This window comes from Melospiza melodia, chromosome 4, assembly GCF_035770615.1.
Source record: "Melospiza melodia melodia isolate bMelMel2 chromosome 4, bMelMel2.pri, whole genome shotgun sequence".
Lineage (NCBI taxonomy): Eukaryota > Metazoa > Chordata > Aves > Passeriformes > Passerellidae > Melospiza > Melospiza melodia.
In genome coordinates, this window is record NC_086197.1 from 69365563 (window position 1) to 69390346 (window position 24784).

Consider the following 24784-nt stretch of genomic DNA (forward strand, 5'->3'; position numbering starts at 1 on the left):
CATTTTGGAGGAAATAAAATTCAAAAAAACTGTATGTGCCAGCCAGAACCATTGCAAGATCCTTCATTCAAATGAAAGAGGTCCTTCCGATGGCAAGTGGCGTTATAATTATAGACTAGAAAAGAGCAAGATCAGCAGCTGCTGCTGCTGCTGCTGCTTGCGTTTGTTCCCTGTGTAACTGACAGGACAGAGTACTTGGCAAAAACAGACTTCCAGAAGTGGAAAGACATTTTAACCCCTGTTCTTGTCAGTCCACTCCTCTCAGGGCTCGGCAGCAGCAACCCCTTGCTTCAGGTTAAGGGAAGAGCAAGGTGATTTTTGCAGATCTGAAGGGGACTTGGTTAAGGACGTCTGAGAAAGAGGAAGGGTCCAGGATTTGCCTTTGGGCTTGGATTGCTGAATCAAAATAGCAGGTCAGTGGATACAGCGTAAGCTTAATATGTTTTTATACTTGGCTTAACTCAAATCTCACTTTCTTTTCTATGCCGTAAACTAAAACATAAGGTGAACAACGACAAGGGGTAAATCTGCATAGAGGTACTATTTATTTATATATTCTGTAAAGAGCCTTTCATGGTCAGTTAGGAAACATTGATGGCTGTTATTTTGTATTGTGGTTTCTCTCTGAATCCTAATGCATCCAGAAATTTTCAGCCAGGCAAAAATCCCATTTACAATTGGGTTCAGTATTGACAGAGAGGACACACTTATATTTTTAGCTGTTTATGCCCAAGGTCTTCTAATGATCTTTTGCAAAAGTGGAATAATATATTACTCTCATTTCAGTTTGTGCTTGAGAAAGTTTCAGAAAGGAAATAAATACTGAGTAAAAAAAAAAAAAAGCAGCATCATAGATATGAGTCAAGGTCTCTACAGGCATCAAATGGGCATAACTTGTGTTATGTCCTCAAAACTCACAAATCCATACCAGCAAAAAGCCTAACCCTATATCTGCTAATGAATTTAAGGGCAGCATGATAATTAGGAATGTTTTTCATTACACTGGTGCCTGTGGTATCTGATCTAATGTACTCTGTCCTTCTTCAGCCCTGGCCAAAAGAGTGCTTAGGAAGGAATGTGCTGGGGGGAATCGTTATGCTTTGCTCTTCCTGTTCATCTCAGTTTTAGCTTTTTAATTTCCTGTGGCCATAAGTAATGTAGGAAGGACTCTCTGCCAACATGCTGCCCATGAACCAAGGGCTTGGGACCACTCTGCAAGAGCCAGAGTCAGCCCAAGGCTTTACTCCAAAACTTCCTGTTGCAAGGGGAGGCCATACCTAAATGGTTGTTGTTGTTGTCAGAAAAAAAAATAAACCACAAATGCAGATTTAAATTTCTGTTTGCTGTGTTGAGAAATCTAACCAGACAAACGCAGAGCTGTCTTTCATAGCTTTGCATAGTCAAAACTGTTCTGTAATCGTCTAATCTGACCTAATGTACATTTTAAGACATTGAATTATATTATCCTGAATTATCCCTATATGAACCCAATGATAAATGTTTAGGAAAGCATTTGCTTAGCAAGAGGATAAAACAGAGCATACAATAGGCAAGGAAAGGAAACCAAGGCACCAAATTTCTGTAACAGTCTTTGCCCCATTTCAGAGGCAGAAAGAATAAGAAGGGGCATCCAGTGTCTTCCAAGAATTTCTGTTCAGAGTCAAGGGCATTGAGTAAGGTGCTAAGAGATGGCTGGACTGTGATTAAATGAAATATAGTTGCTGCAAGCAGAGAAATTGCATTTGGTGGATAAAAATCTTCTCCCAGTCTAATGCATGTGGAAATATTCTTAATCTTGATTCCTGTTATTACTACAGCACTGCATTTGTGGCCAAAACCAATCTACTAAGCCTTGCAAGACAGGATTTGCTTCAGGTCTGTAGAGAAGGTAGACCCACTTTGTCCAGCTTAGCTACTGACCAGTTTTTGGCACTTTCCACTTTCTGATAGCTGGGAGACGGAATCCTTCCTGAACCTCCAATGCAGAAACTGAGAGTCATGTTTTTGACACTAATGGCTGCCTTTCTGCAGAGCTGCAGAAGCTCCAAGGGTGTTGCAAGCAATCTTTTTTCCTCTGTGGCCCACTACAGATGCCCAGATACCAGGAGAGACTAGCAGAACTCCTCAGCCCCTGCCTGTCTCAGTTATGTGAATTCTTCCCAAAGGTCATCTTCTGTACTACAATTTGCCCTCAGCCTAAAGATCCTAAACAAGAGGATGACTGTCTAGTCCTCTGTTCTGATATTTGGCTGCCCCTACTGTTAGCAGTTTATGTTTTGTTTCATCCTGCATTTGTCTAACTTCATCCTCTGATTGTAGCCCTGTGTTGTGCTGAGGGTCTGGGTTCCTGCCAAGCTACAAGCCCTCCCTCTATCAGACATCTTTCCTAGATCCAAGTCCCTGCTGGAGATTTCCCACTGGCGATTTCCATTACAAAGCGGATACTAATGGAGAGATAGAGGCACACTTGTTGGTGGCATGGCTTAGGCACATACTCCACACATCAATGGGCAAGATCTAAAGGCTCCTACAATAGTTCCAGGAAAGGCAGTATATTTTTAAGCATATTATTTTACCCCATTCCTCCCAGTCACAGATTTCTTTCATTGTTCATAAAGTCCCACTTTTGCTGGAGAATGGACATCTTTGCCTCCATTTTCTTAAGTATTGCATCCTAACCACAAGATTTTTTGCAGACAGGACTGCATTTCCATGCATGCCAGTCAGACAAGTTGGCTCTTGCATTGAACTTCTTAGAGTACAACAATGACAACAAAAAATTTAAAGGTCTGTGCCAAGGCTCAGGAAAAGAAAAAGTACCATCTGGATTCTAAAGACCAAAACCCATGGTTTTTTTTTTTTTGTTTTTTTTTTTTTAAGAAAGAAAAAAAAACCAACACAAAAAATAATCTTCAGCCCCATGCTGTCAAATATCAAGCAATCATTCTGCAGAGGAAAAGAGGCAGCCTGTCAGCAATACAAGGCATATAGTGTCTTTTCCCTGCTGAGTCCCTTGGTGACTAAAATAAAAACTGGCACATTTACAGGTGAATTTTAATGGCTTACATTATGCTCTGCATCAGAGACACAGCCAAGATGCACAAAATATTTGTCATCTATTAACTAGGAGTTCAGGTTTTTCTCCCCCATCCCCCCAATATATTTACTACAGTGGCATCACAAAAATATAGACAAGAATAATATTTGTGATACACAGTAACTTTCTTGAGATTTTGTGATTGTCTTAATTACTCTCTTTCTTGCATGCTGTATAAAACTGTTTTCATTCGCATTTGAAGCTAGGATTTGTTTTGTAAGCATGTGAAAGTTCCTGCAGCATCCCCCTGTACTGGGTAAGCAAGTACCAAACCCAGCACAAAGTATTTACCTGTGTATTTTCAGTTGTACTTTAATTACACTGTGTCTCACACTACCTACCTGAGCAGCCTTAGGGCTTGTTTTGCATGGCAATGCAATGCTGAAGTATTGAGGAGCAGTCTAGCTGCCAAGGGGAGAAATAACAGCATTCCCCAGCCAATTTCAGCTGCTGTCATAATTGTTAATGAAAGAGGCAGTCCCCAAATCTCATTTGTTTTTTCAATTATTATTATTTCCACAACCAATTAAAAATACTGGCTGGGGATGTACCTGCATTTGCGGAATTTAGCTTCACTGCTGTAACCAAGAAGTTGAAAATTTTGAAAAAAATGTCAAGCAAATTTGTTTCCTATTCTTTGCTCACACTAGAGTGGAGCAAACTGAGTATAAGCAGAGAATGCAGAGGTGTAATATGTCCCAGCCACTGCCACCCAGAAAGGTGGCCACATTCAGTGCTAACTGCTGGGTTTGGGTGGTCGTAGACATAGAGCCCAAATACAGCCTTGCACCAGTCAATCTGCAGGTCTCAACAGGGCTTGTAACTGCATGATTTTTATTTTTCCCTCTCTATAGATATATGAATACAAACACCACGTATTTATGTACACATATTTTATATGTTTAAATTTACATGTATATCCATGTATCTATCTATACAAGGGTGCATTCAGGTTAGGATACGCTGTCTAAAATGCTGTTGGTGTCCTGCTTCTCTTCTACTGTTTCTAGGCCCAGCCTACCACGACGATGACAGTCACTTATTCCAGCAAAGTAGCAAATGCCACTTTCTTTGGATTTCACAGATTACTCCTAAGGTGGAAAGGCAGCATCTACAAATTGCTGTACAGAGAATTTATTGTTTTTGCTACTCTTTACACAGCGATAAGTGTATTATACAGGTACACTCTTTCCAATTCACATCTCATTAAATGTTATGCTGAAGTTTCAGACTTCCTAGAGTTAGGCTGATGAATGATGGGGGGAGGTTACTCTTTACTTATTATCTTTTCCTTGGACATTTTCCAATGTGTTTACCTTTCCATGTTTGCTTTAAGGTTCCAGAGGAAATATGTAGAGTGTCAATACCGTTTATCATATTCAGCTGATTGTACTTTTAGCCTAGCATTGAGCAACCATCCTACTGAAGTTAGAATAAATAAAAATTAAGAGCAAGCTTAGGTTATACAGCTTTTGTCATTCTGACATTGAGCTGTCAGTTGTGAGAGTGCCTCCCTGCCTTAGATCAAAGGTATAGACCTTTTGTTCTCCCTGCAGAACTCTGTCTTTGGTTGCTCAGTGGGAATTTAACAACACTCAGAGGTAATCATTTTGGAGTGAAGTTATATAGCCAAGAAAAGCAAATTTTGCTTCAAGCTAGGAAGGCATGCAAACTTGATTTTTAACCTTCCAAAGAACCAAGTAAAACTGCATGGAAGCCAGACACGGTTATTATCTGTGTGTCACCCAGCACCTGGCACGAACATATTACAAGAAGAATTGCTTTTTTCACCAAGGTGTGAATTAAACACCGTATGACAGATGCAATGCATCAATTAGTACAGTGGAACTTTTAATTGATGAAGTACATTACACAGAAGTATCAAAATTATGGTTCAGTTCTTACTGTGATCTCTAATTAGATCTCTGGTTTTTATTGGAAACAAGGAGAAAATGAGCTTCAGTTTTTCTCTGATTAATCGCTATTTTTTGTTCAGTAATCTATATCTGTAAACAAAGAAAGAAAATTATAGCATTAATATGTAAAGGAACACCAAAGTCTCACAGTTATTTAAATTAATCTAGTTTAATTGAAATGTCAGGCAATTGAAGACCATGGTAAATACACCACAGAAAGCTTTCTATATGTGCTCCAGTTTATTGCACAATTGTAAGCAAAACCCACCAAATATTTGTTACATTTGTTCCATTTATAAGAAGTCAAAAAATAATTGTAATACTCACCTATATAAATAAAAAAAATTATACTGAAGCTTGTTGTATTTCATTAGACACCTTTTCCTGTGGGCAGAAGCTACTACCGTGGCCCACTTGGTATCATTTGGTGAATATTTTCCTGATTGCAAAATACAGTTGAATTTTAATCTTGTGGAAAAGAAAAATTTCATAGGAGTAAGAATTTAAAAACTGTTGCAACAATGTAACACTTTCAAATCAGAGGAATTTGATTGGTAATCTTTTGCAATTCAAGCAGACCTAAGCATTTCCATTAAGGAGACTAAGGTCTACTTGCAGACTTAGAGCTTGCTGTCATCTTTGGTCTATATGGGACAGCAAAATTTTCCAGACATATTGATCTAATTAGTAGTACCATTCAGATTAGTCCTGAGAAAAAACTACAAAAACCAGGGAATAATACTGTTCCTCCAGCTTCTTTAATACTTGCCAAAAGTGTTTGGACCTTTCCCTTTAAGAATTTGCTTGAAGGCATTAGCCAAGGTTGCTCCCCAGTGTACATATCTGATTATTTATACATGCTTGCACTTAGTAGCTAGTGCCAGAATATTATGGAAGGACAGATACATTTTATTTTTGCTGCAGATTTTTTCTTACAGGTAGCCAAAAACGGTTCTTTGAAAAATTATCAATTTACTGTGACAAATATGCTGAACAAATCCCAGTAACTTTTGTGCTTGGTAAGTACCAGATAAATGTGAAATTATTCTTCAACTATGTCTCTGTTCAGGCATTTTGCGAATGTTGGTGCATGGAAGCATTTCAGAGCTGAGAGGCATGTGGGAGGTTAGAGGTTCACAATAGTCATCTGCTTCCAACACCAACAGGACTTCTCAAGTTCAAGTTGTTTTTGTCACATCAACGTTTAAGCTCATGTTTTTAATATACTAACAAAAAAGGTTTCCATATATTTAGATCATGCCCACTTACACTGATACCTTGTACGTGATCTCCCAATGAAATAAATTTTCCCTGAGTTTCACTACACAAGAGGAAATTTGGAAATTCATGGGTATAAGATACTCAGCTGGAATGTACTGTTACATTGCAAGGTCCATTAAATAATTAGTATTTATTGCATCCTGGGTTTTGACATGTCTTACTGCATTTATTCTGGGAAATATAGCAGCTTAGTGATATGAACAACACTCTGCAAACTAAAATTAAAGTACCTGAAATCCTGATAGGCACTGATAGGACTTTTTTTCCCTTCTAACCCTCAGGGTTCTATGTAACTTTGGTGGTGAATCGCTGGTGGAACCAGTTTGTGAACTTGCCTTGGCCGGATCGTCTGATGCTGCTCATCTCCAGCTGCGTGCAGGGCAGAGATGAGTACGGGCGCTTGCTGAGGAGGACTCTCATGCGTTATGTGAATTTAACATCCCTGCTGATCTTTCGCTCTGTCAGCACAGCTGTGTACAAAAGGTTCCCCACCATGGACCATGTGGTTGGAGCAGGTACTGCCCTTTGCCTCCCCAAAATTGCTTTCCTTTCTCTCAGAGGTGGGGGCTCAGGGAGGGAAAAAGCCAGTCTCATTTTTTCTTTCCTGTGGCCCCATGGGTGCCTCATACTAACCCACCTCAAAGCAGTCACCTTTTTGTTAGTGATTTAGATGGTATAACCCTAAGAGTGCATCTTTAATGTTCTTAAAGTCTTTAGCAACACTATAGAAATCAAACTAGTTTGACAGTCTTATGTGAATCTGCTTTCAGACCCCATGGAGGGGCCTGCCTCAAACACCCAGGCATATGGAACATCCTCTAAAGTACAAAAAACTCAAAGTTGCAATATAGTATGATGTAGTACAACAAATGGTGACTTGTTATATGGCATTGCCCCAATGTCTGGGATATAACTTGGTCTGGTGTATCAGAGGCTGATCTCTGTAGGCACTTCACAAGTACAGCTTTATCCCAATTTTTATTCAAGTAGACTGCGTTTTTAATAGATTGCACATTTTAAGTGTTGTGATTTACTTAAAAAACTCCTCAGCCCCGAGGGTTTTTTCTTTGTATTGAAAAACTTACTTTAAACTTAGTTTTTTCAATGATAACTAAACTAAGTATTAAACATGTCTTTGCTTTCTGTTTCTTTCAATAACACAGTGAGTGTAATGATGGTGAAGAGAGCTCAGTCGTGTAACACTTTAATTGTCTCTCAAGAACTGACTGCTCAGTATTTAAAGGCAAGGTGTGGCACTGTGCCTTCTGACTGGCATGGTCAGTGGCAGAGGCAGAACAGCAATGCAAAGACGTGGGGATCTGTTCCAAAGGGAAGTCATGTTTTCTACTGAATGTCTTGAATTTCTTAAAATTATTCCTTTGGCAGGGATTAGTAAGCAAAGTTTTAGCAAGTTAAAATATGCAGTGTAATATACATATACACATTTAAAATATGTGAGAGAAGCTATAGATATTAAAAAAAATGCCAGGCAGAATGCACCAATCTAACTTAAAAAAAACCCCAAACCATTTAGTAGAATTCATTGAATTTTAAAGCTCTCTTCCTTGTGTTGTGCAACAAAACTGTTTACCTGAGCCAGTGAGAGGTCAAGGAAGCTTCTGTCACTGTCCCCAGCAATCTGCTTCTATTATGCACTGGAAAATTACAACATTTCCAGGCAGCTAATCCAGCTCTGCCTCCCTATTGCTAAAGACAATCTGTTCCAAAGAGACAGAATGTCACAGCATTGTACCAAAATTGTAGACTGGAAAGCAAGTTTTGATTGTTGGTTTTTATAACAGTGAAAAATCTTCTACTATAAACTGTGTATATAAGTATAGACAGCGTAGTCAGCTCTGCATTCCGGCACTTTTTTTGGTAGATTTTAATTCATATTGTGCTGCAGAGCTTTTATTGATGCAGTATTGAGCTTTTCGGGGTACATTTTGCTCCTGTTAATATCCATGACTTAGACAATACTCTGCAATCATCCCCTCCCTAGCTCCCTGTGGCGTGGCATATCAGACTGCATGGGAAGGAGACATTTAATATGAATGTGAGCAGCACAAATCTGATACTTACAGCACAGTCATCATTGAAACAACTTATGATGATTTTGCATTTTGCTGTCAAACTGTGAACTGCTGTGACATAACTATTGCTACACACTTCTCTTTTCAGCAAATGAACTGCTTAAATTCATATATTTTAAATTTGAGAACAGTGCCACAATGATCTAGTCTGACTCATCCATAACACAAAGCACAAAAGCAGCATCCTTTATCATGCTGCAGTTTCTGACTGAGCTAATACCTTCTAGGAATGTAATCAGCCCAGATTTAAAATTTGGATGGGTGTACTGGAGACTACACTGCATCCTAGGTGACCAGACATTCACAACAGTAAACTTGCTGTTGAAGAGTGACAACTTATTCTCAGCCTGAACTTACACAGTGCTATCTTCTGTTCACTGGACTTTGTAAAAGTTTGGGTCCTTCTTTATTTTTAATTAGAAGAAAGCATATTGTTTCCCTCAATAGTTACCTGTTAGCAGACTGCATAAAGGCTTGAATGAAACTGAGGAGCTGCACCAACTGCAGGCTCTTTCTATAGGATACAGTCTTGAGTGCTGGACCTTCCTCCTGACTCTTTTGCATGTGTTAACACTCTTTGTGGAGCTGTAGACAGTAGGTGCATGTGGATTCCCTCCTTTATGACGCTGACTGCTGGTGTACACATGCTGTAAGTGTCAAATGCCCAGCAGCTGTCCTGAGCACAGCAATCGTGTTGGCTGCAAGGTGCAAGGGGGAAGCTGGAACTGTTAAAAACAGAGTAATGAGTGAGCAGCTGAGCAGAGAGCACCCCAAAAGAGCTGATGGGAAACACTGAAGAGAAACATAAGGTGTGAGCTCAGCAACAGGAGTATCTATGGGTGGCTGAAGAGTGCAGTCCCAAATCCTCTACTGGAAGGAAGCACCTAAATTAATCCTTTCCCACATAACACAGAAGCAGAAAATGAAAGTTTTATCTACTTGATCATGATCCTTCTTTTCAAACCACTAGTATTAAAAATATTTAATATGAATTACCTGAACCAGTCTTGTCTCAAGCCATTGAGTTTTGACAGGAGAACTGAATACTCTTTGAATCACTCAAGGGAGAGCATGAGTGATTTTGTCCCAGCCAGGCTTGTGTTCTCATCAATAATTTTCCTGTAATATCTCTTTGGCTGACAATGTGATACTGCTCATATTAGTATCCTTTGATGGTTTATTGATTGCTCTCCATGTCACTCTTCTGAAACTTTCACAAGGATTCAGTGCCCTGTCATTCCTTAGGTCATCCTTTTCATGATCCTGGCACAATGTTTGACAAATATTTCCCATTTTCTGGAGCTACTTCAGTCTTCCAATGCTGGTCAAAACCAGTATTCTTGTTTATAGAGTTTCTTGGTTAATTCTTTGAATACTTCTAAATAAAAATAGAATGACCATATTTAGAAACCATGTAATTTTAATAACTGAAATTTTATATCCTCCCTTATATTTAATGGAATATAAAGTGTTTCCTTACCACTGCAATAACAGTGAGCTATTCTTAACTGCATGTTGTCTGTGATGCCAGCAGTAAGAGCAATCCAAAATTAGTATTTTCTGCAATAAGAATAGTAGACATTATTAATATTAATCAAAGAGAATATTTAATCAATATTAACATAAAACTTCAATGCCAATTTGAACTTTATAATTTAAAAAATCAGATTTTGTTGAGCTTTCCGAACAGAAGGTGCCCAATTTCAGTGGAAAGCTGAACTGATCCTTGCTGTTCTTTGTGACCCCTTCAGGCTGAGTCTTTCCAGAGCCTCCAAGTGACTTGCATCCAGTGTTTACTCCAGACTCAATTTTTTGTTTTTCTGTCTGTCTGTTTCAGCCTGATAGACACATGTTTTCCTGTCCTGTAATAAACAGGCTGGCTGGACAAAAACTAAAGGCAGCCTGAAAGACTGGCTTTTAGGAGTCAGGAGCCATGACTAGCAGGTTAATTTGTCTGGTTGCCTGATTATTTCTGTGAAGTTAATTATGAGAAATGCAAAATGCCCAGGGGACTTTTAAAGGCTTTATCTTATTCTGTTCTGAAATTCTATGATACTGCATGAGTACTGTCTCTTGCTGCTGAATATTTCCTCTTCCACAGTGTTTTCTGTCCTGTCCTTGCCTTTCTTCTCAGTAGTTGCAGTATTTCATACCTCCTGCGTAGTCTTGTTCCAACTGTACAATAGTGGCATTTTCCTCAAAAAGAGAATGTTTAAGATCACTGTGTTTAGCAAATCTCCTCTAACTTAATTCACATTTCTATGCATCACAACTGAGTTTATGTATATTTATTTGTTTGCTGTGTCATGTGTCATTAACTATGTTAGCCATAGTGGACATATTCTTAGTTACTCATTGGAGTCTACTGTCAATTCTCTTACTGAATTTTCAGCACTCAAACTTGTAATTGGTTGGCTGGGCCCCCTGTTTTGGGGCTGTCATGTTACTAACGTTGTCTTGTTTCAGAGCTAATGTCAATACAACAAAAGAAGCTTTATACCCACATGATAGATGTCACATACCTGAGCAAAAACTAAGATCCTTCAAACATGACAATTGCCCCGATGCCAGAAAATACAGGATTTGGAGAAAGGAAAATGCGAATTCTCTGAGGTTGTTTTTGTCAAAGCCTGGGTGGAAGGACAGCAGAGCAGAGCTTTCTTCCCCAGAGGGGTAGAGGTGCTGCTCCAAAAGGCAGCTGCTCCCTTGCCAGTCCCAGGCAGAGATAGGCTCTGGTGCAGGATTTGTCACACACAGCCCTGACTCCCTGGTTATGTGACCTTGGACTTGCTTGCAGCAGGGGGAAGCAGGGCTTCACAAGGCAGGAGAGCTCTTCAGGAAACCTAAAACCTTCCCAGCTCCCCAGCAAGGCAAATTGCCAGGCAGAGAGCATCTTCAGCTTGCAGCCCCACAGCATGTCCCCTGGCCCAGTGTCCCCTTAGCAGCGGGATTTCTGTGCTTGACTCCCTCTTCATCACTTTGCATGCCTTCATAAGCCCAAAGAAAACATCAAACAATCTGTCAGGGAAGTGTTTCACTGGCAGAAGGCACACACTCTGTTGGGCTTTGTTTCACGCATGCACTTGTATCCTCTGTTGCTTGCTCACTGCTTTGCAGATATAACAAAAAATTATCAGAATCAGAAGGTCATGTAACAGCCCTTACAATATGTCCAAATGCTTCTGAAAGCTATCATTGGTGAAAAATGTTTCTTGACTGATATGTCCAGTTTCTTATTTTTCTGAAAGAAGCATATGAAACTAGAGAGTAATTTGTACAATTCCTAGTATTCTATGTATCTACCATCTGTCAGCAGTTAGATATAAGAACTCAATAATAATAAATTATTGCCCATATTGGTAAAGAGGAATTTAGCATAGGTAATTAATGCAAAAAGAAGTTCTTTCAAGCAAGATCTGTCCTGAATTTTTTTTAAGAGGAGGTTACTAGTTAGAATTATAAGTTGGGCTTAACAGAGTTCTTTGCAAATAATACATAAACAGATAAAAACATACTCCAAATGTATAGAATCATAGAATGGCATAGAATAAATGAAGGTTGTTTTGTTTTTTTGGTAAATAGGTTTTATGACAAAATATGAAAGAAAACTTTTTGATGATCTTAAGTCTCCCCACCTGAAATACTGGGTCCCATTTGTCTGGTTTGGAAATTTGGCATCAAAGGCACGAAAGGAGGGAAGAATTCGAGACAGTGTGGATCTGCAGACACTGATGAATGTAAGTAAAAAAAGGAAATCTAGAAAAAACTAATTTATTGTTTTTGAAATTGCTATGTTGCTTTTCACTTACATAGTTGGTTTTATTTAGTATGCACAGATCTCCTGTGTCATCTAAATGACCTTACTCAGGATTTATCCCACTTTTCTTTGTGTACCAATGCACACTTAAACACACAGCAGCATTCACTGGGATTCTTTTTAATATGACTAAGAAGGAATTGCAAAAAGCAAAAAATTGATAAGTAAAAAATTATTGTAACATCACTCTAAATTTATACTTTTCCCATTGCTTAAAATATGAGAAATGAGAATAATTTGGCATTTTGAAGATTTTATTATCAGCTTCCGAGAAGATAATCTCCCTGAATATTTCATTATGTGGTAAAATATCATTTTTATGATGTAATATAATCTCTTTCATGTATCACTACACTGTGAATAAAACAGAAGCAGAAGATGAATTGTGAAGAAATACGAAGCATACTAAGCACTTCAACTTCATAAAGTCAATATTCAAATGGGGTGCTGGGTACAGTTATAATATTAATTTATATATACTTTACCTTCTTTTCTCCCTGTCCTTTTATATGTGCAAAAATAAACTGCAACAAAATATTTACAATTCAGAATTGTATCCCATGCAATTTTATTTTGTTGTGGTTTCTTGTTGGTTGGGTTTTTTTCTTTTTGCCTTTTAGGAGATGAATAAGTACCGGTCTTGGTGTAGCCTTTTATTTGGTTATGACTGGGTTGGAATTCCACTGGTCTATACCCAGGTACTGAGCTATTATCCTGTAGAAAGTTCAAAACACAATTTCCATTAAAGGGGGGTTGGTACAAAACATTAATTATATAAAACATTCATAGTCCCAACCTGAGTCTCTGAGATACTGAGCACTGGTTCACTTGCACAGGATCATGGAGGCCTGGCTAACTATTTAAGGCATATTTAATGCAGAGATGTTTTGAAGATCTTGTGTAATTTGGAAGAGGGGAGGGAAGCACTGAAATGTTCTTCTGTTTCCTGCGTGTTCTTCCTGGCCGTAATTATTCCTGTGGCCTCTGTACTTGCAATACCTCCTACAGATTTATAATTTATATGGCAAAAGGCAGACAAAGGCCTTTGGGTGTGGGTTGCCCTGTGCATAAGATTGTATTGGTTCATTATTTCAATGAAGTTCTGTTCTTTGCAGGTTGTTACTCTTGCAGTCTATACCTTTTTCTTTGCCTGCCTGATAGGGCGTCAATTTTTGGATACTGACCAAGGGTACCAGGGGCATGACTTAGATATTTACATTCCAATCTTCACACTGCTGCAGTTCTTCTTCTATGCAGGATGGCTCAAGGTAAGCTGGTTTTCTGGACAGGTGAGGGGGAAACCTTCCCTGGGGGGCAGGTCAAGGTGTCAGATCTGTGACACATGTGTAAAATCCCCAATGAATACTGAAGTTACACCAGAGGTGAATTCAGCCTGAAGTGCTCTGTGGTCATATAGAAATATCATGCAATGCATTTTTAATTCCACCTGACAGACCATATGGTAAGAAATGGTGGTGAATCTGAAAGAGCCCATTTTAGTAGCACCAATGCCACCACAACTCCAAGGGAGTATTACTCCCACAAGGTCTCAGGACTTGAATTATAAAGTGACAGAAAAGAGAATTAAAAAACATTTTCTCCCACTGCAGAATGGAGTGGGAAACTATGGCTGCAGACCTGTCATCAGCTGAAAGGGACTGAATGATAATTTCTTCTTATGATCAAAGCTGGAAGTATCTGATGTTAACCTCATCAGATGCAGGCAATTGAAGGTCCCCAGTTCCAGAAGGCTATGAAAGAGTGACAGACAATATTGGCTAGAAACCCACTGCATAAAAATGTTCATTAAGAAGAAGAGTTGTAGAGGAATTGGATGCTGCCCATCAGCCTGTTGATGACTGCTAGCTAACATACCACAATCAATCTGATTGTTGAGTAATTAAGCCACATACCTCAAGGTGGTTCTCTCCTCTGAAACAGACTTGCTGGAAAAAAATTTTCATTGGGGTCCATGTCCATTAGATTTCCTTCTGTGTTTATCAATCATGGATAGAAACATAGAGCTAACTTTTCTGTTAGAATATAACTTTTCTGTTAGAATATAGATTGAACACAATTGGTCATATACATGCCTTCCCACAGCCAACTCTGAAGGGCAGAGTAGAGAAAACAGCACACTAAGCTGGCAGATTGTGAGGAAAAGTAAAGTATGTGCAGGACAAGCTACTCTAGTGTTGTGTCCTAGGAAATGAGGGGGAAAGGAATTTTGCTGCATAGGGACCAGCCTGGATGGGAGCAGGACAAAGAGGAAGGGAGGCTGTACAGTGAAAGCAGCAAGTTCTGAAGAAAAGTGAGGCTTTATCTGTAGGCAGTGTCTTCCCATTAACCTAGAGGGTTAAAAACTGTAAGCTGTTCCTCTTGACTGCCCTGCTGGTGTCCCTGAAATGGGTTTTCCTTCTTCAGCACCCAAGGGTGTTTATAGCATCTCCTCCTATAGTTAGGCTCAGAACTTCCAGCCACCTCCTGACTGTGGCAGGTATGAGATGCCATTGTAACTGAAAAATATTCTGCGTAAGGAAATGAAAGAGAGAAGAAGAAGTTTTTGAATGTTAATTTAATATCAGCAGAATTTCCTCAGACTGGGGGTTCATCCAAACCTTCCGTGCCCCGAGTCAGGATATTTTTGTCTTGAAGGTTACAGCCAGTTTCCTGCTGAGAGTGTTGGACTTTGGCTGCCAGGCACCAAAAAGGGCCCTGAGGTATTGACTTGCAGTAACTTGGCAATTCCTCAGAAATAATGGGTAAGCTGAGCTCATTCCTTGGCCTCAAGCCTGGTCTGTTATACCTATAATAAAGGGCCAAAGTTTCCCATTACATGAGACACTTCTAAATCCCCATTTTCTTTACAAGGACAGATGAACTGCCCAAATACAGAGTTTAGTTGTCCATCACTACGTTACTTTCTGGAGAATAATGTCATGTCTCACATGCCAGGACGAGGTCAGCCAAAAAAACCACCACCACTGTTTGCTCTGTCCCAGTCCTCACTTTTTTAAGCTCATGTGATAGGTTTTATGGTGGACTTTTGGGTGGTGGTCCACTGGCTTACATGAAGCTGATCCATGTCTTCCCTGGAGAGCCACAACACAGACTGCGTTCTGGTTCCTCCCTTTTGCAGCACTTTCATAGCTGTACCCAGAATTTAATGCCATGTGAATGAGTGTGAGCAGAGGTGACCCCTGTCTCCTTTCATTGCTCCCACCTTACAGGTGCTTTTGTAGTGTTAATCTACTCAGCAGTTCTTTTGTTGTGTGCCCATGCTGGCCTGGGAGGAGGTGGCCTCAGAGAGCCAGCAAGTGCTTATCCACAGGTACAGCCTAGAGGCACACAGAGGAAATATGCAGGGAGCAGCTGCCTTACAGCTATAAGTTATTTAGACATAGCTGTCCATGGTGAGGTCAATGAACAGCACTGTTTAATCATACAGTTGCTTTACTCATATATATCCACATTAAACCAAGGACCCTTCTGCTGCTCCTGTGCATGGCCCTGGTGATCACAAGGAAGGCTTGGAAGGGTTATCAAGAATGCCATCAGCTTCAAAACCAGGGCTTAAAAAGATAAAAAGAAGGAGAAAAGAATGGAGGGGAGAGGATATTTAATGTTAGTGTACCAAGAAACTAGGAAATAGAGAAGCACTCTGAATTTCCTACATTTTTTTTTCTATTTAACCTTTTTTTCCCCTCCATCAGCAGTATGTGCTTACTCTCCACACAATGTACTTTAGTAATCATGGAGTGGGGGGTAGTCTCTGTGGGCTTTTTCACTGGATTTGGGGAGCCAGAGAGAGTACCTATCCAGACTAGCTCCCCGACTAAGGTACCTCACCACAAATGTGTCTGAGCTCACTGATTGTGTCCTCCATGGGATGAGCTTCTGCCCTGCAGTTTAACCACCACAGGTACACAAACCCAAGCCAGCAGGCTGAATTAAAGACAGGTTCTGTCTCTGGGATTTGGCTAGCATGATGCAGAGTTAACTTGAGTCAAGTTTTTTGTATGCTGCTTTTCCTCAAAAGCCCTGGAAGGTTGCCATTGGAGTTAATGCTGATAAAGAAGTAAGGGCTGAGGGCTGAGGTGGAGAGATGAGCCCTACTCCCTCCAGCAGACTCCAGCTGCAAGGCTTGGGAATACTGACCCTATGGACTGGTGGACTGTTGCAGACAACAGCTCAATAACAGAGCCTCTAGCTGCTAAACCATTCCTTTAAATGAGCCAAAGCCAACAGTAAGGAAAGGTAATGACTATTGGATGTGACAATTACCTTGGCCCAGACATGTCTCAGTTCCCAGCAGGCCAGCACTGACAATTGTGATTGACAGCACCAGCGAGGCACAGAGATATGAATCTATAGTGAAAGCAAGCTGCTCCTTGGCTAGGCTGGCAGAACAATCACACAGGAGCTCAAGCTGTGATTGCAAGTGACAGGCAGGGAGGGAGAGAAAAATCCAATCCTACTTTCTCTGCAGCAGTAGTCCTGACATGGCATGCCAACCTCTCTTCACTGTCTCGTTTTCTTTCCAGGTCGCTGAACAGCTCATTAATCCGTTTGGAGAAGATGATGATGATTTTGAAACTAACTGGTGCATCGATAGAAATTTACAGGTTGCTGTTGTTATTTCTACTTCTAGCTTTACCATAGGTTATCATTACATCTAATGCTATGTCTTAAACTGAGGAATAAATCAGGGCAACAAGTGCTAGCAAAACATATTCTTTCCCTGAAGGACCACCTGTGGCTGTGATCCACAGAGTTTGTTTTCACAACCTAATTCATTGTGATTTTGGTATTTGGCCTTTACAATGCCTGACTAAACATGCAAACAGCTGACCTTAAATTATAAAACCACTCAATGCCTGGAAAAACATGTAATGTAGGTCAATCCTGCAAAATCCAAAATTCATTCCCACATAGCTAAGAACAAATTTTGGTAATCTGAATGTCTCGTGATTAAAATATTGTATATGAACCTTCCTTTAAAGAGAAAGGCAGCAAAAATAGTAAAAACACTAAGCAGGGCCCTGAACTAATAAGCAGGGCCAGTAGCATGACTCATGTTGGAATATTGCTGTCACCCACAGCAGTATCTGTGGTCAGCACAGGAGCCAGTGTCCCCAGTCCCAGGGGCTGTGAGATGACAAGGGCACAGTTTTACCCCTGATTCCCAAAGAGCCCTGGCTCTTTTTTGCCGTCAAGGAGCTCAGAGACATGAGGAGGTCACACAGCACCTTGCTGCTCCCCCTGCATAGAGCCAAGCACAGGGCTGGCTGAGCTGATGTTGGACTCCAGGAAACCACATCCCAGGAGTTAGGGGGAGCAAGGGCCACATAAACCACCAAATTAAGCAAAGTAACCAGAGTAAGCCATGCAGGTATGTACAAGAATGCGAAAGGACTTCACATGGACAAAGATGCTCTCTGGCTTAGCACCATGTCAGGATACTCATGCTACTGTGCCTTAGAGCCTGTTGTGTAAAATTTATTAGAAGAGTGGTCACATACTTCATTTGGAATGTCTTAAAATGGCAACGAAGCCTATCAGAAAGATTCTTGACCTCTGGACACTCCAAGGAGCACATGTGTCATTCTTTACACAGATTTTCCATAGCACATCAAGGATCACATCTAACTCATTATACGTGTGGGAAGGACTTCAATCTGGCACAAATATCTTTGCAGTCCAGAAGATTCAAGTTATGATAAAATTTATTCTCTCAGGAGTATAGGCAGATATAGGGGGTTTATTTTGTAATACTGAGTCTCTTCTAATGGCCAGGCCATCATACATAGCTTATGTTAAAGGGTTTCCGAAAGAAATGTTGACCCAGGGAGTATAAAGTAGACTATTTCATATACTCCACTATGTTGAAAGTGATATGATTTATGCGAAAAAAATTTAAGGTTTCACTTCTGGCTGTGGATGAGATGCACATGAACTTGCCAAGGATGGAGAAAGATATTTACTGGAATGATACCTCTGCCCGCCCACCCTACACAAAAGCAGCTGCTGATTACTGTATTCCTTCCTTTCTTGGATCAACTATTGAAATGGGGTGAGTGGCACTAAGGGTCCTTAATGCCATCAGAAAGGGCACCACCCCCACGGTCTGCATTGGCTGGCAGACAGCCAGTGCAGGGATGTGGGCTCTGATGATACTTCCAGCAGAGAAGGTGGAAATGAGAAAAGAAATTAGGAGGGAGTGGACAGGCCAGTGATGGTGGGAGGGTGTCTCCAGTGGTCCATGTGTTCATCCAAGCTGTGCATGCATATCTTAAATTGTATAATCAATAAATAGAGCATATTTGCAGGGAGGGTTTGTTGATAGTCTCTGAACAGATATGTTGATAGTCTCTGAGCACAGGATGATACCTGAAGACAGTGACTGACTTATCTTAATGATACTTGCTTTTCTACTGCTTCTTCATGCATCCCCAATTAGCAAAGCAGCTATTCCTTTGCTCATTTAGTTAGTAGATGACACTTGAAATCAGTCCAGATTTTTGTGAAGATCAACAACAAATCATCTTAAATGTTTTATGACTTTTTATTGACTAATAATCCTGGCATGGAAGTTGAAATGGCCAGATTTTGTGAAGGTATTTATTTGCAGAGATCAGCAAAGGACAATGGTTACAAAGAATAGAGGGTATGGGATTGCCCCCTGTTGTCAGGATCTATATGAGGAATCTGTGACAGGCCAGTTAGCTTAGAAGCTGTTAGTTTAAATACTTGTGACATGCTGTAATACAGACAGATCAATAAGTGTAAATACCATCCTGACTGACAAAATACCAGGCAAGTAGATGCTCTCATGTGAAAACCCTTTTAAAAACTTTACAGAAGACATTTTTTTAACTTTAAAAAATATCTCAAGATATTTATAATTTTCCCATCATTTCCCACCTTTATAAAAATAAAATGTCTTTAATTTTTTGTTTAATTTGGCTTTAAAATTGTGATTTTCTCTTTTTTTTTTCTTCTTATTTTTTCATTTTTGCATGCATTCTACTACAAAGGACAATGGTTTTATCACGCACAGCCTTTTCAGAGGTTATTTCCGTCTGGAAAAAGTATAAAATGGCAAAGAGAAAGGTAAAGAAGGAAATAAAAAACTAAAGAAGAAAAATTCATAGAATATAATTTATTTTAAGGTAATTTCTAGGGGGAAAGGTGGCAAAGAAGAAACATCATTAAGTCTGCAAACAATTTTTTAATAAAAAAGTACTTCACACAAAAAACTTAAGGAAGGAGAAAATGAGAAATAGCTCCCTGATAGCTCCTGTGGAATGCAAACAGCTCTGATGTGTTGACTTTTTATTAATTATCTTCTCACGTGAACCGTTTCTTTGTTCATACTTCTAAAAATTATGGATAACTCTTATGCAAACTTCAAAAACAAGCTCTAACAATTCTTCCAAGTCCAAAGCAAATATATAAAACTTGAGCCCAAACCCAAAGTCTTCTCCAGCCACCACAAGCTAACACCTGGAACAAGTTGCCTAAAGAGGTGGCAGGTGTCCCATTCCTGTAAACACTCAAGGCCAGGCTGGATGGGGCCATGAGTGACCTGATCTAGTTGAAGGTGTCCCTGCTCATCACAGGGAGGCTGGATTAGCTGCCTTTAAAGGTCCCTTCCAACACAAACTATTCTATGATCTTCACAAATGCTGGATGAAGTTCCTCTGTCCCTCCAGGTTAGAGCTGCCTGCCTGTGCTCCATGCCTCAGATTTGGCCCAAGTCCCTTTGCCATTCTTGTCCTTAGGCCAGGTAACTGGGCCAGTTTGGCTTGCCCCGACTGCACTGTCAGTGACGTGCACTGAATTCACTGGCATGTGCAGCAATAGTTGTTCTCATGAAGCACCAAGGCTGTGCAGGAGAAGAGTACCAGGTACAAGTGAGACCTTCAGACACACTGTCATGCCCCAGAAGTAAGTGAGATTTGGCCATCTGAGCAATTTCAACCTTTTTTAAAACTGTTGTCTTCTGCTTCCAGCAGTAGTTTTTTCACTGTTGCTATTTTTCTTGAAGGATTCTCCTGAAAAGGTAACTACAGCACTCAGTAGGGTTCCTTTCTCCCCTTTCCCTCACCCTGAGCACAAACCTAACCATGTTAGAAGGTTAGGCCTAAGAAGGCTGCAGCTCAAATATGAAATGGTGCCAGATGCCTGGCTGGATGCCCTCCCAGCCTGGTCTGTAGGGGAAGAGACATCTGGATGTGGAGAGTTCTTTGTGTGATCTGGCTGATTCAAAGGCACAGACACTCTTTCCTGGCATCCTCGTCTTTTTCTTCCTTCTCTTTAGGGACACACTAGAGCCTTGGTTCCTATGTCTTGGGTCCTATGTCTGAGACAGAGGGATAAATGTGTATTGATGCTTCCTATATTTAAGTGACATGTACTACCTGGCTTTACTTGGCAGGCTGGCTGATACCGAGTTTCTCTATGGGGAAGAGTGGCCTTGGGAAGAGGAGAAACACCAGAGACAGTATTCAGTCTTGAGAAGAGTCAAGAGGTTTCTCAGTGTCCATGAGGGTCCTTCATACCCCACTCACCAGCGCTACAGCCGGCAGACGAGTGAGAATTCGGTGTTTTTCCCAGCTGATGAAAAAGGGCACATCAGACGGCTGCAGGAGATGCACACAAGAGGGAGGCACTCCACCTTAAGCTTCAAGAGGAAACATGAAGGAGTTAGCAGAAGTAACAGACTTCATGGTAGCCGAGAGCTAGGACCCATAACAGAAACCTCCAGGAACGAGGCACAGTTTGGTGACAGTGACACCTCATCTGACACAGCCAGGCCAGTTCCTGAGGTCATCGTTTCTGAAGCCCAGGAGATTAAACCTGATGTGCTGGACAAACCAGAGCTCCCAACAGAGCGTTCTGCAAGCATGCCAGAAGAGAAGCTCCAAAGGATCATAGCTGAGGCAAATGTGGCTCTTCTGAACCAACACTTTTTCCCCCCAGAAATGACTCCATACCTCTCAAGTTCAGAGGTGCATCAGTCACTTCCTAGTGTGATAGGAGAGCCCAAACATGAGCCCCAGGTTAGTAACATAGCTGGTCTCATAACAGACCATGAGAGAAACCTTCAGCGATGGAGTTTACCAAGCTTCCATAGTCCTAGTACAGCTTCAAATGCTGATCATGATCCACCTTCAACAGATTCTGGGACAACTTCACCACAAAGGACATTGAGCGATGGAAAAAATGGTACTTCTGCTTGTGCTCCACAAACATTTGAGATGCAGGACTTATGGGAAAACCTGGACAGTAAAGAAACAGCCATAGTAGAATTTTCTAATGAGGAGAGTGAAAGAAAACTTTGACCAGTCTTCCTCTGGGTTTGACTGAACTTTTTGTCTTCTCTTGAACATGGTTCTCACACAAATTTGCTGAAAGTGCAGAAGGGCAGACTCAGTACTCAGACAAGTTATGAACAAAATGCAACAGAGGATTTGGGCACCTAAATAGGAGGCCTTGTGGTGACATATTTTAAGCCACTTGGTCACTGGCTTGAAATCTGTGACCCTGTGGGAAATACATTTACAGAGAGTACTGGGAGCCTCAGGATGTATATGGCAGTGAGCTGTGCAGACATAACTAGAGGAAACACTAAGGTTTTCAGAAGAGTGGGTATGATTCTGTCTACTTGGGATATACACTGGACTCTGCTGCCTTTGTCTGCTCCGTCAGCTTAAAGTTCGTGACATCCCAGTAAGATCCACCAACAGTTTTGGTTTCTACTCAGGTGACTCAAAGGCAAGATGTGGGCTCAGTTCCTCTCTCAGCCTGGAGAGATTCAGCCCATCATCTCTCACTGCCTGGAGGAACACTTGAAAAATCAGGCCTCACATTTGTGTAGGACAGTATTCTGCCCCACGCCTGATGAAGCTATGCCACTAAAGAGTAGAAAAAATAAAAGGATTAAATGTTTAATTTCATTTTAAGTAATGGAAGGTGCAAAATAGCTGACGGATATGGTACATCTGAGCCCTGGAGCACATATGTGGCATACCCAGTGACAGTTTATTGTAAAATGAGGCTCCCAGGCAGCTTCCCTAGGGATGACAGGGCAGCAGCACTCTCTCAAGAGGTGATGGAGCTGAAGGTGCAACTAAGCCTAAGACTTCACTCTTGTGGAGCTCTTCAGCTGGAAGTGCACAGGCTGTAGTCATCCCAGGCAGACAACAGTGACCCATGACTCCTACCAAAACTGGTCTCCACTTCCGAAACCTCTCCCTCATTCCCATGCTAACCAGATGTACCACACACTTTCTTAATTAACCCAAATCTGAGTCAGCATTAGGTGGCTCCTGCTGCTCCAGAGATGACCAAGCCACTTCCCCAAACCTGCTGGTAGTAACCTGGCCTTTCAGCTATCACTCCTGCAAAAGAAGTCTCAAAGAAGGCCAGGAAAGCAGCCACAGCTCCTTGGGTTTAGCTCTCAGCCATGTTTACAAAAGTGCAGTCTGGAGCATGTTGCCAACGTTCTCCCTGTGAGTAGAGGACAGACAAGGGAAAGACAAGGTAGCTCAGGGACTGAAAGGACAGAGAGGGGGTGACCAAAAGTCGTGAGTCTGCAACAACCAGCAAAAGCAGCATGGACTGCACGGACAGCAAGTCCACCAGCTCTCTTGCTCAGAAGGCTGCGCTTCAAAAAACAAACCAGCCTCTCTGCTATAGTAACTGGTAACACCAGTGGCTCCTGGGAGACTTTAGGACTCTCTGGACCTGGGAAGGGAACGAACAGACCAGCGTGCTCCTGCTCCTACAGCCAACAGCTTAGGTGAGGAACCCTTCTAGCTGGTATCACATACAGCAGGACCCTATCTCATCTGGGTAGGCTTTGAACAAAAATCAACTGCCCTCCCCACTTGTACTTCTTCCAGCTTTATTTCAGCCTGGAAATTGGCTCCTGCTGCTGTTTGTTAGGCACAGTCTGAGCAGAGCCATGCTCTCAAACCCTCCAAAGACACTAGACAACAATACATTTGATTGTCCCCTCAGTTCAGGAAGCAGAGGACACCTGGCCCAAGGAAGCACTGTTTAAACTCATATTATGTGAATTCCAGTTATGCAGGAAAGCCATGCACAGATTTGCCAGGCACCTATGGAAGGACTTCTTCACACCATGAGATGAGGTGACACTGGTGTCTGACAGCAGCTTATTGAAATTTGATCACAGTTTGGAGCCAGGCGTTCCGGTGCAACCTCACACTTGTCACTCCACAAGTCTTCAGGCAATTCAGGTTGCTATGTTTAGGTTTGACCAATAAAATGAGAAACTCTGTGGAGTGAAATTATACAGCAATAAACAGCACCTTAGCCTAGCAGTCCAATTTTCTGAATGGCCCTTATGCAGCTTGTGGAGGCATTCCCTTTTTCCTCCTGATTCCCTCCTTCTTGTAGCTGAAGCCACACTTTTCAATTGAATGTTTCTCAATCTAATTGCAACTGTCAAGGAACTTAATTTACCAATGTGCTTAAATAATAATAAATGGCTAATTTTAAGTACAAATAATACATTTTAAGGACAGCCAGACAGCTCCAGTCACACAGCTAGAAACAAAGTAAAAGTAACTGCTGCTTTCCTCTATAGCACTTTTGTCAGAAGAGCAGTACAAGTTTCTGGGGAGTTTGGCCAGACCTGTATAAGAAGGGTTTTCAGCAGCTGTGAAGGAAGCCTGGCCCACAATCTAACTCTCTCCTCACAGTACATCAGCTTGAGAAGCTGTGATTCACGCTGTACAGGAACTTAAGCCAGAAATTAGAGATGACTTTTAAGTGTCCACCACAAATCTGCACTGAGAGTCCTGTCCCACCATACCTGCTCCCTCCAATCCTTCACACAGCTCCCACCAGGGCTTAAGGTATTGGACCAAAATGCTCTTTGTCCCCAACCCAGACATCAGCTTGTTTCATCCCAGCACTGCTAAGCGTGAAAAGCCTTCCCAGCTTCTCATCATCGAGCTCTGCTCATCTTCTTCTCAGCCTGGCTGCTGCCCAGGAGGCACACTGCTGCTTTCCACCAGAACATCATCATACCTCTAATCAGCAATGATTTTGCTACCTCTCCCACTCACTCTGCCAGCACTCCCTGACCTTGCAACAGTGCTCATTATCTGATGGAGGCTGAGGGTGCCACACAGCAGCCATTAGGTAGGTAAGAGCTTAATTAGGAAATACAGCTCTGAAGTCATGCAATGCAATCTATAACACAACCCAGTGGGGCAGCTCCAGGTCAGCTACAGCAGTCTGTTCATTGCTTCTAGAGAAGCTAGCGCTGGGATGAGTTACCAGAAAAACTTCCTCTTGTCATTTAGCCTGTTATCTCACTTGGGCAAACATCAGCATACTCTGACTTGTATTAAACTGTCTTTTGGGATTATGTGCTCTCTTCCGCACTTCTCTCAGTAAGCTGTTTGCCTTAGCATGGTAAATGGAGTATTTTGGCAAATCCAACAATCTGCAATCCATGTTCACAGGTATTAGCAATCCTGAATTATTGCATGAATAAAGGCACTTTGAAACACACCATAGTCCTGGTTTTACTGAACTC

General features: G+C 41.3%; 1 protein-coding gene across 4 annotated transcripts; it reads left to right on the forward strand.

Moving 5' to 3' along the window:
- Nucleotides 1–149: 149 nt before the first annotated feature.
- BEST3 (bestrophin 3) lies at nt 150–24759 on the forward strand. 4 transcript variants are annotated; one of them, XM_063155069.1, is made up of 10 exons: nt 150–413; nt 4108–4277; nt 5938–6032; nt 6576–6809; nt 11970–12124; nt 12825–12902; nt 13320–13472; nt 16749–16829; nt 18126–18277; nt 20645–24759. In XM_063155069.1, the coding sequence occupies exons 2-10, from the start codon at nt 4126–4128 to the stop codon at nt 21549–21551; spliced, it is 2007 nt and encodes a 668-aa protein (XP_063011139.1). In that variant the 5' UTR covers nt 150–413; nt 4108–4125; the 3' UTR covers nt 21552–24759. The 4 variants fall into 4 exon arrangements, with proteins under 4 accessions (XP_063011139.1, XP_063011140.1, XP_063011142.1 ...); XM_063155070.1 differs by lacking the exon at nt 4108–4277 and having other exon boundaries at nt 153–413; XM_063155072.1 differs by lacking the exon at nt 4108–4277 and having other exon boundaries at nt 153–413; nt 5952–6032.
- Nucleotides 24760–24784: the final 25 nt, after the last annotated feature.

Excerpts from the sequence above, each read along its gene's own strand:
- BEST3 (XM_063155069.1), top strand. The coding sequence starts at position 4,126 with ATGACAGTCACTTATTCCAGCAAAGTAGCAAATGCCACTTTCTTTGGA. Across the intron at positions 6,033-6,575 it reads CCCAGTAACTTTTGTGCTTG|GGTTCTATGTAACTTTGGTG; the intron begins GTAAGTACCAGA and ends TCTAACCCTCAG. Across the intron at positions 12,903-13,319 it reads TTCCACTGGTCTATACCCAG|GTTGTTACTCTTGCAGTCTA; the intron begins GTACTGAGCTAT and ends TGTTCTTTGCAG.